This window comes from Oreochromis aureus, linkage group 22 (assembly GCF_013358895.1).
Source record: "Oreochromis aureus strain Israel breed Guangdong linkage group 22, ZZ_aureus, whole genome shotgun sequence".
Classification (NCBI taxonomy): Eukaryota; Metazoa; Chordata; class Actinopteri; order Cichliformes; family Cichlidae; genus Oreochromis; species Oreochromis aureus.
This window is the reverse complement of record NC_052962.1, coordinates 20,917,286-20,932,622: the sequence shown is the minus strand read 5'-3', so window position 1 is coordinate 20,932,622 and position 15,337 is coordinate 20,917,286. Positions and strand designations below refer to the sequence as shown.

Below are 15,337 nucleotides of genomic sequence, written 5' to 3'. Positions count from 1 at the left end.
GGCATCTGGTGTAAAATCTATGCCAAATCAAATATGCAGTAATATCCGCTGTGGCAACCCCTCTGGAAATAAGAGAGGAGCAGCAATTGTTGTGAAAATGGAAAAGACTCATTAGGTGATCTGGATGGATGACAAACGTCTTTGCCGTGCCCGAGTCGAGATGAGCTGAAAACAAAGAAGCCTGGTTACTTATGCACCAGAACACAGACTGTTCAGAGAGATGTGCTCAACATCATCAGGGCGTTTATTGGAAACACAGGTAAGAATCTGCTTGAAACAAACAAGCTTTCCTGCAAAGGTAAAGCGTCTGCCTGAACTGACACGAACACCAGAAACACTGCAGGATTTGTACCTGAAACTCCAAACGAGATCAGAGAGGGCTTCACCAGTCATCCTCATCGATTCTGCTCCCAGGTGAGGGCTGAATGTAAATCTCCTGTGATACCGCTAAAAAACAAAATTGCTGTTTCTAATAAAATAAATGTGAAACCTTTGATTATCTGAGGCCTTGAAACTTCAATTAATTGTATTTGGGGGGTTTTATGAGTGCTGGGACTATGGGACATTGTGCAGGGGAGTGGTTCAGTGTACAACGGGTCAAAGGTTTCACACTAGTCAAGCACTCAGCTGTGTTAAGGGCTTACTCTGTCTCTCTGTGATTGCACACAGAGAATAAATATAGAAAATCTAATTTAAGGTCCCAAAGGGATCAGCAAAGCAGTATTGTTTGAGACTGAAGCTCAAGCAATTTTCTGCCATTAACAATTCAGAGAGGAGAAAAAAAAAACATTTTATAACAGCCTCACGATGAACTCGAATATACTCTGAATGCTCGATGAGACAGCCCTGTCTGCACAGAGGCAGATAGAGGAAATAAAATAAAATTTAAACTATCAGACTACACATTAAGAAAGAACCAGGAGATAAATGTGGAAGAAACTGCCTCGCTCTCACCCATAAAAGAGAATATCTTATGCTTGCTTCTGTGTTAAAAATTAAAATGTATAACAGGAGGGAGGATTTAAAGCTTTGATCAATTAAAAGTGTCTCAGTGATTTGTCAGACGCAGACAATTAATTAAACTCCGGGGCCCAGATTTTCCAAAACAGTCTGATGTTTTTTTAGTTACGGTGCTGGACTGAAAATTAAAAACCAAAACATGACATTTAGTTCTTTGCCTTCTATCACTCAAAAATAAAAAAAACAAAACAAACAAATACTACACTGTAAATTAAGAAGGGCATGACAGATTAAATGGATTTTAGCCTGGTGAAAACGAAGATGATTTTATGATGATGATGGGCTTTTTTCCCCAGTTTTTTTCAGTAGTTCCTGCTGTGCAGGCGTCCCATTTTTCATTATAAAGCAGAACTCTCTTAACTCTCAGTTATTACAAGTTCCCAAAATTTATTTTTTGATGAGAATATTTGCAGACACAAAAAGAAAAATAAGTATAAAACATGAATCTAAAACAAACAAACAAAATAAAAAGAACAATCACAGCTGCCACTGTGCAGAAGCACGCCTTTTTCAGCTGATTTTCACACAGACTTCACAAATAAGACTTCTTACATTTTAAGGCCATGCGGCAGCTGTTTTGGTTCTACTACTGTTTGTTTTTTTTCCTTTTTAGTAGCTCAGTGACAGCTCAAACCCAAAATGTCAGTTTTTTCCACCAGACTCCTCGTGAGCTATAAGGACAGAAATAAAAACAGTGTTTTCGATCATTTCACTGAGAATTTCAAACAGAAACCAACTCCTTTACCATCTTTTTGAAACTAATCTATGTAGCAGCCGCACTCTGTTTCATAACCATTTTCTGCCGGGCGCCCTTCGCTGCTGAGGAGTCAAGTACCGTCGACCCTCCTGAAGTGTTCGGAAATCCATGAGCGGCCACGTATTTGCGGTATGCTTCCCGGATGATGCGGAAAGCTCGTGTGTTAGCGTACGGTATATCTGTGACTGGGTCTCGGTACAGCGCGGCCTTGTGGGTAACAGGACAAACCTCCTGGACGGGCACCTGAGGACTCGTCTGGGAGCTTGGCGGGAAGGCGACCTCAAACGCTTCGTCGTCACTGAATGTTATATAAGTGCGGGAGCATAGGCCTCCGGCAGGCTGCTGGGAAGGTGTGGTGGGATTCTGTGGTGCAGTCTGGGGAACATCCTGGTCCAACCTTTAGGAAAGTGGGAATATGACAAAAACAAGAATATAAGTTTTTAAACACAAATATGATACAGTTGTGTTCATAAGCCTACATAACCTGGCAGAATTTGTGATTTTTGGCCATTTTTCAGAGAATATGAATTATAATACAAAAACTTTATTTTAACTCATAATTAGTGGTTAGGTGAAGCCATTTATTACAAACTGTTGTGTTTGCCCTTTTTACATAAAAATAATGACAGAAAATACCCAACTGACCCCGTTCAGTCAATGTTTAAGCAGCAGATTACTCCAAAACAAAATCAAAAGGAAAACTGGGTAGCATTGAGTTTATACATACCCCTCAACATCAACATTTTCTTCTTTAAGGACTGAGTTTGAGACGAGGGGCATAAGGACTGAATGGTAACGGATGGTTGGTCCTTCAAAACGCCGCTTCTTGTGGACTTGTTTCTTCTTGTCTGCCTCCAGACGTTCGTAGTTTTCTGCAGAGAAAAAGTAAAAATCAGCAACACCGATGTATTTTGTTATACCGCACAAACAGCTTTAGGTAAATTATTGGTGGAACCATACTGTTTTACATTACAATCACGGCCATGGCCTAATTAATAGATAATTATAATGTTCAGCTTACATAACTGGAGACGTGATACTCAGCACTCGCACATCCTTAAGTGTTTAACAGGATGCTTTCTGTCTGGTATCATTTCTGTTTTCTATGTTTCTGCTAAGACACACTAATCTCGACATTGGTTCTCTCTTTGCATAACAGGAAAGATAACCAAGAGTCCTGAATTACCCAAAGTTTGTGCAGATCTTTAAAGAGTAACTCTCCAACATGTTCTCACCAAGTGATCGAATGTTGATCTCGGCTGTTATTTTCGCCTCAGCCAGCAGCTCTTCCTGGGTGAGGGGTCGGTCACGATGAGCGCCTCGTCGCCTTCGCGGGGCGTCCTGGCGTTCTTGTAAGCGCAGATTCGTCTTTCGTGTATGTTCACTGGTGGACTGTCGGACAGACTTCCGAGCTGAACAAGAATTAAGAAATGCAGCGTTAAAAAAAAAGAAACAAAAAAACCCCAGCTGAATAAAACTTTTTTAAACATGTTTGTAACTTTCCCACAATATTATGATGCATTCACTGAATGCACACGACTGGGAGGTTTATGCATCCATCTTTTCAAATAAAAGGAAAACACTATGGAAGCATTAGTAGGAGGTTTAGAGAAATCTTACTCTCTGCAAAATCTTGGAATTCTGGTGGAATCCTCCTTTTCGGCTCCACTTTAGTTTTCTCCGTCTTCTTCTGCTCCTCGGTTCTTTTAGGTTTGGGCTTTGGCACCTTTATTGGCTCCTTGGATTAAACAAAGACAGAGAGCATTTTCAATGCACATCTGTTTCACTGACAGGAAATTTAGAAAATATTAATATTAAAAACAATGAAAACTGTTATGTTAACGGATTTTTTTAAAATCAGTTTGTTTTTAACATATGTTCATACATGTCATTTGACAACCAGTGGCTCCTGTGGAGCTGCAGAGCAGTTTTAACCTTCAGCTGACCAACTGAGGTCATTTATATGTCTCAGTATGATATTTTTAAATCAAAAATCTTTCCTACAATGATTTTGTCCTTCAGCTCTTCATAGATTTTTTAAAGGATTTGGCCCATCTGTGAGCCAAGGATAATGTATTGTTTATTTTTTAACTAGTATTTAGATACCACCTTTCTAATCTCACTGAGTACTCTGATTCACTGCTGCAGAAGCCTTGAGGCAGATACTTAATGCCAATATGATGTGGAAAACAGCTAAACTGACAGAGATAAGAGGCTTAACTCCTTTTACCATAAAAATATAAAACATAATTAATTATATGTTAGAATATCTGGCACAGATAAAGGAAACAGCATAGGTGTAACAGGCACAAACAGAAACAGAGCCATTTAAAAGAGTATTTCTGTGTAAAATATGATGGCGTCATTAGTGGTCTGACTTGGCCATTAGCTGCTAAAAAGCTTGTTCACCTGAGGGATGAGGAGCACATGTGTGCAACTGTATGCATGTGGGGCTGAAGGACAACACAGGGATTAAAAGAAAGGTGCTAAATAGTACTTTTCCTTTTTCTTTTTTTAATTGAAAACCAAATAGTTTCCATCTTTGTGTTTCAAATCCACTGCAAAGTGATACATGATGACACATGGTATTAGGGCAATTGAATTCAGCTTAACTCAAAGTTTGATTGGTCCTGCAGTACCTTGTAAGCTTTGGTGACAACCCGGCTTTTCCTCCGAGGTGCGTCCTCCTCCTGGTCACTGTCCGGCTCGTCACCCTCATCGATGTCGAAGTCACTGTCAACTTCGTCCTCTGTATCTGAATGTTCTCCATGATACTCATCATCTCCCGATTCCTGAAAGACAAAAAAAAGGAGCAATAAATAAAATCAGGAAAAGAACAACAGAACAAACCATCTGCAAGTAATCTGAGACATAACAGCAAACACCAAATTTCCCCTGCATTTTTTCTAAGTGTAGTTTTCAGGCCTATTGATTAAAATCTCACACATTTCTATCTGGCAAGTGTGTAGCAATGTATGCAAAGTCACATCCCATTAAGAGATTTAGTAATAAACAGGTTATTTATTTTTATTAAAGATGTTTTCCCTCATTGTCAAAGCTACATCACAAAACTCAAGCAAAACTCAAACTCAAGCCTTAACCCCAAACCAGGTGCAAAGATAAATAAAATAACACAAATGCATTATGCGCACTAACAATGTGAATTTTCAAATTTATTAAAACAAATGTGGGTCATTTTGAAACCCAACATCCAATGACAGGAAAAATTTAGAAAGCAGCACAAGACAAAAATATCCCTGAAAACTGCACAGATAAAGGATGCGTGTGCACACACAGGCACGTTCACAGTGCTTTATCAAAGTCCCAGCAGAGATGACTGAGGCATCTCAGGATCTGTTTGTGATTTTTTTATGAAGCCACTCTTGTCAGAACTGCCAGAGCTGCCGCTGCCAAATCCCCCTACACAAGGTGACCCCTGAACCAGCAGCTGTTTGAAGAAAATTAGCCACACTGTAAATTGAGGAAACAAATTAGCATCTTCAAAAGCAAGCCATAACGTGTGAGATTGCTACAGCATCAAATGTTCTGACAAACAATATCACACAACTTTCTTCTCTCTTCAAGCGTGAAGCGGGAAAAGCTGGCATCATCTAGGCTCTGTTTACAGCTGGTGTTCAAACTATAATTGTAAGGCCAACTCTAAACTAAGCCATGGTCACCATTTCGAATGAACAGTGGCAAGACACACTCATTTTTAGATGTGTCCTTTTAATTCACCTCATTTCTCTTATAGTTCCAAAACTGTACTCTCAGATCTGAGAACCCCAGCCTAATGACGAGCTTTCTCCATTTATCTTTCCATTTTGTGCTGCTAATCCAGGTCCAGGTAATAGGCGCAGCAGTGTAAGTAGAGAAGCCCCAGACCTCCCTCTACCGGGTCTGCTCCAGGGCCACCTCCTGCTAATACACACTCGAAACACCTCCCCTAGGAGGCATCATAATCCAATTCTTGACCCACCACAACCGGCTCCTTCTGATATGTAAAGTAGACGCTATACTGAAATCACTGAACTCCTCATTCTTTCTCTAAAGCCCAGACACCATTTGGAGGAAACTGATTTCTGACGCTTGCATTTGCAATCTCGTTCTTGCCCACAGCTCGTGGTCATAGCGAGGGTAGGAACACAGATCGACTGGTAAAATCGACAGCTTCGCTTTCACACTCAGCTCAGTTTTCTCTCTTGTCAAAATCCAAAATCTGATGAGATTGTTTTTCAACATCACTACGGAAATGATGGCAGGAATGGTTACTGTTAAAAATCACAATCAAACATGACTCCCCAATTACCAGTGAGAGTTAATTCACTTTTGAACCACAGCCTCAGCCTAGTAGAGAGGAAGTAAGTGCTTTCAGTGATGGACTGCTAAATTTATGATACAAAATCCAATAAACCCCAACAAATTAATAAAAATAAATAAATAAATACATTTAATTGATCTGCCCTAGCAAGAACCTGATAAAACTAGAATAGCTTTTAAAATTGCTGTTTACATGCACATAACCCTTTAGTCAAGAGTTTCCCGACAAACTCTTTAAAAGTATTGAAGTATAATGCAGCAGCCCTGCCATATATGATACTCTCATTAGGATTTAATATTAAAATAAACGTGTGAAGACGTGCTGGCTTGTCTAAAAGGTCTGGATCGTGTAATGCTGTAAGAGTCTGATTTATATCAGTGAGACCCACTCCCAGTCATGTCAGTCTCAAAATCGTTAGAGATGTCTCCTGTACTAGTGCATGGTCAGTAGCCTGGCAGAAACTAAATTCTTCCGTTATACTAATTTGTAAATAATATAAATGTATAAATATAAAAGTGAGTTGGCTGCTTGCTTCATTGTCAGGCAGCAAATAGGCATGAACCAAATTCCCTAAAAACGAGCAGCGGTAATTCAGGTATTGCGCGCAGAACAAACTTTGTTTTTAGGCTCTAGTCATTAACACTGGAGCCGGCTAATGCTAACTCTTTATCGCGCTCTGTGTTTATCAGTTTGGTTACTCACATCGTTGAACCCTCCGTAAGTGGTCTTGTAGAACTCATCCTCTTCTTCAGCATCCAGTAGTTTGGACATACGGTTTCCCGCAGTCTTTCTGGGTTCGCGGCCAACTGCGAGGCTCATGATTGTGCTTTCCAAACTATGCTAATCAATGCTAAGCTACTTAGCTCGTTATGTTACGCTAAAAGATATAGATCGTTTTGCGGGAACCTCTTTGACCTCGTCGTTACTCAGTATATTTGCTTAATTGTATGTAGGTGCCCATATTTGTAGACCCTTTTAAATTCAAGGGATACTTTATAATTTTTCTTATAAGAGGCGATAAACACTGACAAATGAAATGTACAACTGACCGGTAGCTCTCGTTTAGCAAGCAACCATATCCGGGACTGTTGATCTACTTCCGGGCTAGCGGGCGGACTAACAGTTTATTTTAGTTGTTTAGCTTGACATGGAAAAAAATAATCAATTACGCAGTTAATGCGAAGCTTCTATTAGGAAATATTTTATTCAAAAATTGAATAACTGTTTCAGGAAACTGTGAGGTATGTGTGCGTATGCGTTGTCATGGCAACTCTGTAATTTTTGTAAGTACGATAATGACTGCACTACTCAGCAGTCTCTATCTACTGTTAAAGTCATTTATTTATTACGCATTTATTTATTATATTTGTTTATTGTTAGCCTGAACTAAAAATTATATCCACCCCTTACCGTTTTAGTTGTCAGTTATTGCAGCCAGCTCCACTCACCGGTGAAGGTAAGATAAGTATTACGGTCTACTTGCCCACAATGTAAGTACAAAACTGCTTATGGAGATTTTTTAAACCTTGCAGTTCAAATATAGACGCATTAAACCAAGTGCTGTGTGTGCTGCTCCTCACTGCATGCTGTAGTGCTGTAAATTTTTAAGTAAGTACACCAAATTTGTGAAAGCATAATCACTTTAATTTTTCCAAGTTCTTGGATAGCAGAATTTAAAAAAAACAACCAACTTGCATTTCACACATTTATTAAATAATAAACAGTGCAGAAATTAATCAAGAAAAAACAACATGCTACAGAAAAGAAGCTGCACAATAACCTGCACATTAACCTTAATATAAGGTTAATACCCCTATTGTTAGATTCTCCATATCTCATCAGTCCAAATAGTCCACCCGAAGTCCAATGTAACTGTTATTTTAAGTTTACTCTTTAATTTATTTTATCCTCATTTCCTTATTTTTTGTGTTTCAAGATAAACATGATCATGGTTTGTCAGGTCATATTTCTTAAATGCAATTTAAAATATTATTAATTAAGATTTCATGCTCATTATTATCAGATTCAAGCAAAAAACAAATAAATTGAAGCATCTTGCAGTTTATTCACTGATACCTACTCATATCAGGTGAATATATTCTTTGCTTATTGACTCATAACAGCTTCATGGTAAACCTCCCCGTTTCCATATAGCTGCTTGTCCCTCCATTACTGCTCGACATGGCGCTTCGTGGCACATACGCGATCGTGGCTGTGTGTTTTATCTGACCTTTGCCCTTACTCCAGAAGAACATGAAAATGAAACAAACACTCACAGAGCTGAAAAATGAGAGAAACCCTATGGTTGCTGCTATCAGTAGCGTCTTTACATCAAAATGGAGTTTCTGATTTCCGTTTACACCTGGAGCAGCAGATGGAAAGGCAGACCAACCTTTAAGACGAAATGGTTTCTTAGAAGATGATGGAAAGGTTTGGACATGAAGGCTAACGGGCAGGCTGTCGTTTCCCGCTGCGTTTGATGCCACGCAGAGATACTTGCCACTGTCTTGAGGCTGAGCATAGCGAACCTCCAGCGAGCCATTGGACAGAGCTCGTACTCTGCCGATGGGTGATAAAGATCTTAGCTGTGGGTTTAGCCATCTGACAGATGGCAGAGGGTCACCTTCGGCACTGCAGTGAAACACCACTGTGTGTCCCTGATCTACTTTCATCACCTGAGCTTTGCGGTTCAAAATTCGAGGTGGCCGACAGGTGAGCAAATCCGGCAGCTCAGCCTCAGGGAAATCCAGAAAATTCCAGCCCTGCAGCTGGACTGAGGTAATGCAAGTTGGCGGACTTTCACCAAAGTCCATGTAGAGTCGCCTTTGCACCACCCAAAGCAAACGGCAGTCACATGCCAGTGGGTTGTTATCAAGCCCCAGAGTTCTTAGGGTGTCCACTGAATAAAAAGCTCCAACCTCAAGTGTGGTAAGATGGTTTCTGGATGCATTCAGCAATCTGAAGTGGGCCAAACCCTTGAATGCTCCGATTTCAATCCTAAGCAGCGATCCCCCAACAAGATGTAACTCTTGGAGCCGGAGCAAGTCTCCGAGAAGGTTTGCATGAATGTAGGTGATGGGGTTAAAAGAAAGGTCAAGGTATACGAGATATACAAGGTGATGTAAAGGGATGTAGGGAAAGGCACTTAGGTTGCCATGTTTAATGGTTAGTGATGTGAGGTTTAAGCCAAAGAGACTGTTTCCTGACAGACTCTCCAGCCAGGGGCAATGAGAAATGACAAGTTCCTTTAGGTGGACTAGGTGGCGGAAAGAGTAGTTTGGCAGCGTAGTGAGGCCCAGTCGGTGAAAACTAAGGCTTCTCAGCACGCTAAGTTGTGTGAGCGCCTCTGCTGGCATAGCAGTAAGGTTGCAGCCATCAAGGTGCAGCTCCTGCAGACTGGTTAGTCCTGTAAAAGCTTGATGAGAGACATAAACCAAGTCATTATCTGCAGCTTTCATGAACCGCAGGGCGTTTAATTCACTGAAAGTAAAGTCGAGGAAAACAAGAAGCTGATTGCTGCTTACGTCCAGTAACTGGAGGTTTGTTAAGCCAGCAAACGCTCCCACTGGGATAATCTTCAGATGATTGCGACAAAGGCGCAGAGTTCTCAGACTCTGCAAGCCAAGAAAGGCTTCCACTTCAATTATTACCAAAAGATTGTCACTTAAATCCAAGTCCGACAGCTGTGTCAGCGTGTGGAACTGCTGACGCACCAAAGTCTTGAGTGTGTTTTGGGTTAAGTTTAGCAGCCTGGCTTCCTGTGAGAGACCATCAGGAACTCTGGTAAGTTGGCCACCAGAGCAGTTCACTTCCAGCGCCGTAGCATTACAGTGGCAGGATGGCGGACACAGCCAACGCGTCTCAGATGTCAGTGCCACCCCTGCTGCCAGCAGGTAGAGAGCTCCCCAGCAAAGCCGTTGGTGGACGGCGCTCCTCTCGAACATCTGGTGACCTGTGTGTACGAGTGAGGGGATAGATAAAGTGAATCACAGGTGAAAGGAGTCATGGGTCTTTCTGTATACATTTTTTTAATCTTAAATTATTATTTTTGTATCACCACTGCCAGTTAGGAATAGAGAAAAGAAGAATTGGATGTCAACTTGTCACATGGATGGTGGCAGAGATCTCTTGATTGGGTTAAATCCACTTTATCTTATGCCAGTCTGACTTTAATTCAGTTTAAACTCTACATAGAATACACTTTAATTTACAAAAACCTGTTTAACACAAGCGATGAATGTGGCAGATGTTCATTTGATCCTCGTTCTTTGATTTACTCCCTAAAACTCTCAAACTCCTCCTTTGAGCTCTATGTGCCAGAAGAATTTACACCAACAGGGAAAGTATTAAAGTGCCTCACTTCAGTGGAAGGAGACAAAGCTTCCCCACTCTCATAATTCCATGGCTAAAAGAAATAATGTTGTTCCTACACAACATTAAGTATAGTGTCGGGCGGGCTCCAACAGTTTTTGTGTTTTTGTTGTGTGTGGGGTTTTTTTTTTTTTTAAATAAAACTTGGTATTCAGCTCTTTCGTTGCTCATCTCCATTCCAGCTCCCTCTCTAGAAGATTAACTAAATGGCTCTAATGAGGATAAACAGCAAATGTGACTATTTGATTCAGTCACGATGCTGAAAGAAGCCACTTATCCTCAGTTATGTGGCAATATGGTTGCCAAGCACTTGGCACGATACGTACGTCTTCTTTTCTTTCTATTTATTAATTTGCTTGTCTAAGCGTTTTAGACACCACCACCCCCCACACACCCCCAAATATGAAGAGAACACAATTAATACGATTTGTGGTCTTCTATGGGAAAAATTATCACTCCTGCATGATCATGCGTTTTGACTAGATAAGCCAATAAAGATGAATGTGAAAAAAATAGATTTATAATTTTAAATCCAAGCCATAATAACATTACACAAAGACCTTTAATGTATATAGAAAAAGAACAATTTGTTACACGTGGAAAAAGTTTGTTCGCTCGTAACCAAACCCACTAGTTAATAACGTGATCCTTTTGCTCTTGACAAACAGGAGGTGTATATGGAAACAGCTCGTAACCCTGAAGCCTTGTAAGGTGATATTTTGTCGTTTATTTCACATAAGAGTTAAAAAAAAAAAAAAACCTTATAGGACCTCAGGTGTTCTGATAGAGTTTCCTTTATTTGTAGTCCTGGAAATATTGAGAAATGTGCTTTTGACTGACTTTAAGTGTTAATAATTTCAGCTCATATAATACCTTTCATTCATCAGTTTCATAATTTTTCTCCTTTATCCTCACTGATGTGACATTTAGACCAGATTCACATCTGAAGTACTCTCCAAAATCATCCGTCTGAAACCTCGACACCTGAGCGATTCACTGAAGGAGGCTGGGAGTTGAAAATCTGAGCTCATTATTTTGTTACAGTTCTCAAAGCTCAGCGACGAACCTCCACACTGTGGATTAGTTTAAAAAAACACATTCCCCTCTAATGTAAACAACCAACGACAAAATAAAGATATTAAATTAAGATTTTAACTTCTCGGTGAATTGATATTGCAGTTCATTCAACAGAATCCATCTCCTCTGTCTGAGATTATCGCTTCACCGCTTCTCCTTTATCTGTTGAGTGTTACCAGACAAAAGTTGCATCAGGCTGACCTGAATTGCCCCTTCCAGGTTGCTCGTGCAAAAGCACAGTGCACCTCTCCTCTAAGAGGCTGCAGTCCTGTGGATAATTTTATTTCAGCTTCAAAGCTCTACTCGGAATAAATTAGACCCAGAAAAACAAGAGCAGATTGCACGCTCACTGTTTTTGTTTGATTTCTGCGGATAGAGGGAGAAAGAGTAAACCGGCACCACATGAGGCATCACATACGAGAGTTATCTGTGGTTCCTCAGTTACATCCCTCTGTGGGCAAGATTGTAATGTAAGAGTAACGCATGTTCCCTGGCCATTATTACAATAAATATTTTAGATTTTTAAATTATTATTATTGTTATTATTGTTTACATTCTTCAGTTTCTACAAATGATGGAACCCATTTAACGTTTATTATTTACAAAGATTGTAAAGAAGGACTGGTGAAGGCTGATTAGAAGGTGCCTGTACTTTACGTCAGTGTCTTTTTAATTTTTTTTGGCAAAGGTTTAGTAAAGTTCAGAGCCACTGAATTAAGGATCACAAATAATTCTGATTATTTATAATTTTCTTTAAGATGTTTGTAACGGAAAGTCTCGTCAAGCTTTCACAAAACACAGAAAATACAATAGTCTGCTGTGCAAAGGTTGTCAATCAGACATTACATAATTGAAGACAGTAGCAAACATAGTGCCAGTAGTTTTGGAAAACAAAGGTCATGATCTTATTATTCCCAGAACTGTGATCACATAACAGAGACATGCATGACTGGAAGGACGCCTATTACAGCTACTAACATTTTTTCAATCTCAAATCATCATAAGCTCATTTTATGTATTTTTATTTTACTTTGCCACATCCGCCAGTAGGTGGCGGAAAAAGCAAAAGCATTTCGGTGCCTAGAGGAAACACTGTCCACAGGCTTGGTGCATAAGTACTGCCAAGGTAGTGTCTTAATGTGTTGCCAGTAAACACATAATAGTGGCTCTGTGGTTGAACATGTGAACATGTAAACAGATGTATTCCGGTTAAACTTGGGTTGCACGTCGGTAAAAACGACGAACGTTACAGCTCATCAGAAAATGTGCGACTTGCTGAAATGTGCTGTTTGGATTCCCAAGAGCATGAGAAAGAGAGAGAGATAAAAAAGCAACACCTTCAAGTGTGAAGCCACCCTCTGTTTTGGCAGCTCGGCTCACACGTTGTTGTGCTGAGCTGCACAGAGCGCGGCACGTGTAAGAGGAGAGATGGCGTGAAAGAAAGAACGATGTCCATTATGTTTGTGACATCTCTCACAAAAGTGGCTGCAGATAAGAAAGTACTTGTACGTGCTGGAGCTAAAAAGGTTCATTTGCCGCATTGATTTTCACATTCCTGCTGATTCTGATCCTGATTTTACCCTTGTCACCTTTGCTTTCTTAGAATTTCCTCAGTCATTTTCCACATGACACATTCAAATAAACACGCCACAGTGGAGTGCATGCATCTACTTTTCAGGTACCTTTACATCAGCACAGGTGTCTGTGTGGATCTTGGGAGCGGAGTCTGATTGCTGGTGGTGACGGCAGCTCCCGGTGGCATTGAATCACGGAGGAGTACTCCTGAATTCCTCTGGGAGGGCACATGCTTGAGAGTGAGAATAGTTTACAGGTGTGCCTTGGCAGTTTCAAAACCTCAGGATGGTGGTGCAAAAAAGGGAGTTGCAGTAGTTTGTAAAGAAATCAAAGGAAAATCAAGCAGCCAACTCACCTTCTCTTCAGACGGATGGGTTCGTCATTGTGATAGCTCCATTTTTACATGCAAATGACTTTTCTTGTGCTCTTTGTTTGTTTGTTTTTTTTATTGTTCTGTTTTATATTGTTCTACTTTCATACTAATAGAAGAAAACAGAACTAAAAAAATCCAAAGTAGATGTGCCAGTCTCTCAGTTCCTCCTTACATCACTGCTGATCAAAAATCCAATCCAAATATACCAAGAAACTTCCCGGAGCAATCAAACACATCACCAAAAAAAAAGCCTCATGCTCCCGTTCCTCAAACTGAAACTCTGAGGGAAGCGCGATGCTGTAGCTCAGTCCTCCTGTTGCTCCGCTGTCCTCATGGCAACAACAACCTGGCTGCGGACGCGCGGGCGCTTGGTGCATGCTGGGGGATTATATGCACTAGCTCCTGGACTCCATCCAACACAGTGCACTGGATGACGGGAGGCAGGCACAGGTCAGCCAAATGCAGAGATTTATGTGTAACACCAGATGGGGATAAATTTCAGCACTCACACTTGGAAATAAAGGAATATCTTTTCAACTCTTTTGCCCCATCGGAGGCTTCTTAAAAGTTTGATTAAGACATTAGCCACAAGTTCCTCTGTGGCTGTAACACTGTGGCTGTTTATCCAGTTTAAACTAATGTTTAAACTAAGACTCCTGAAAAAGGAGGGACATTAGGAAATGTGGGATTTCTAACAGCTGACTGGTCAAGGTCCATGAGATGGTGTAATGAACATGCTTTCTTTTCCACATCAGACTCTCAGTTTGCCCACAGCTGTTCCCCATATCACACTATATCATTCTAGAAGGGGGGAAATGTAAATGTACAGCTTAGTATTAAGATTTAATGCAAGTTTGACTCAAAAACTCAGCAAATCAACCAAACCTTGTATGGCCACTCTTAGAAAATCAGGTTTATTGTAACAAGCAGGACTGTAACTGCTGCTGTTACTAATCTGCAACCTTGAGCTTTGTGTTTTAAGTTGTTGTCTTGACAACTGGAGACAGTTTTGTATGTTAACGTAAAGTGGTAAAAGCAGACCTTTCAAAGAAAGCAGGCTGCAAAATTATGAATAAGGTGCCCATTCATGTAATTTCCCATTCATTCACACATTGGACTGTTTGCGTGCTGCTTCGAACACAAGGATGATTTTTTTCTCACATGTGGAGCTAAAACCATGAGGCACAGTGTTGTTTCTGTGAGGCAGCAGTGCTAGATGTTACATACCGTGGTGGCAATAGTTACCCAAGGTTTTCATTTTCCTTAAATTCCAATTAAAATCTAAGAGTAAACTTTAAATTTTAATGGGTTTTTTTCTTGTATTTGACTTAGTTCAGAACGTCTCGTGATATTACAGCTTAAAATCCAGAAGAAACTCTGTAACTTTTTATCTTTTACTGCCTTTTATGTTTATGTTGGCCAATTTTTTGGCCTTAGAATATGTAGGGAAAAAATGAAGGAACTAGTTGAATTTGATTTTTGATTTTTGGTGAGACTTTGAATCCAAAGTCAAAGGTCTGTGTTTTTATTTACATACATTGCTTGCTTGTATGTCAGTAAAGATTTTCATCTTGAATGTTTCATTGATCAAGTTCCCACATCAAGTGTTTCCTAATTCATTTATTTTATTTATTACTTGACATCTAATAATTATCCCAGGGGGTATATAAGTAGTTTTTTGAAGTAACCCACGTAGGGTTAGAGCAGTGTTTAGTGTGATCTGGAACAACAGAGTCATTTTGTCTGTTTATAAGTGTGGTAGAAGCTAAATTTTGGGACCAGGCGGGAAAGTACAAAGAACTAGTGTAGCAATATCATCATCACAGTAAACAACTGTTTCATG

General features: G+C 40.1%; 2 protein-coding genes across 3 annotated transcripts; both read right to left on the bottom strand.

Annotated features, from left to right (window-relative positions):
• Window positions 1-220: 220 nt before the first annotated feature.
• On the bottom strand, window positions 221-7,156 carry vps72a (vacuolar protein sorting 72 homolog a). Its single transcript, XM_031742715.2, has 6 exons — window positions 6,801-7,156; window positions 4,417-4,569; window positions 3,398-3,515; window positions 3,013-3,189; window positions 2,505-2,649; window positions 221-2,174 (listed from the first exon to the last, which is right to left on the bottom strand). The coding sequence occupies exons 1-6, from the start codon at window positions 6,915-6,917 to the stop codon at window positions 1,784-1,786; spliced, it is 1,101 nt and encodes a 366-aa protein (XP_031598575.1). The 5' UTR covers window positions 6,918-7,156; the 3' UTR covers window positions 221-1,783.
• A 674-nt stretch (window positions 7,157-7,830) lies between these two features.
• On the bottom strand, window positions 7,831-13,925 carry LOC116322588 (leucine-rich repeat and immunoglobulin-like domain-containing nogo receptor-interacting protein 1). 2 transcript variants are annotated; one of them, XM_031742703.2, is made up of 3 exons: window positions 13,477-13,925; window positions 13,229-13,353; window positions 7,831-10,050 (listed from the first exon to the last, which is right to left on the bottom strand). In XM_031742703.2, exon 3 carries the CDS (start codon window positions 10,040-10,042, stop codon window positions 8,213-8,215), a length of 1,830 nt encoding a protein of 609 aa, XP_031598563.1. In that variant the 5' UTR covers window positions 10,043-10,050; window positions 13,229-13,353; window positions 13,477-13,925; the 3' UTR covers window positions 7,831-8,212. The 2 variants fall into 2 exon arrangements, with proteins under 2 accessions (XP_031598563.1, XP_031598555.1); XM_031742695.2 differs by having other exon boundaries at window positions 13,229-13,338.
• Window positions 13,926-15,337: the final 1,412 nt, after the last annotated feature.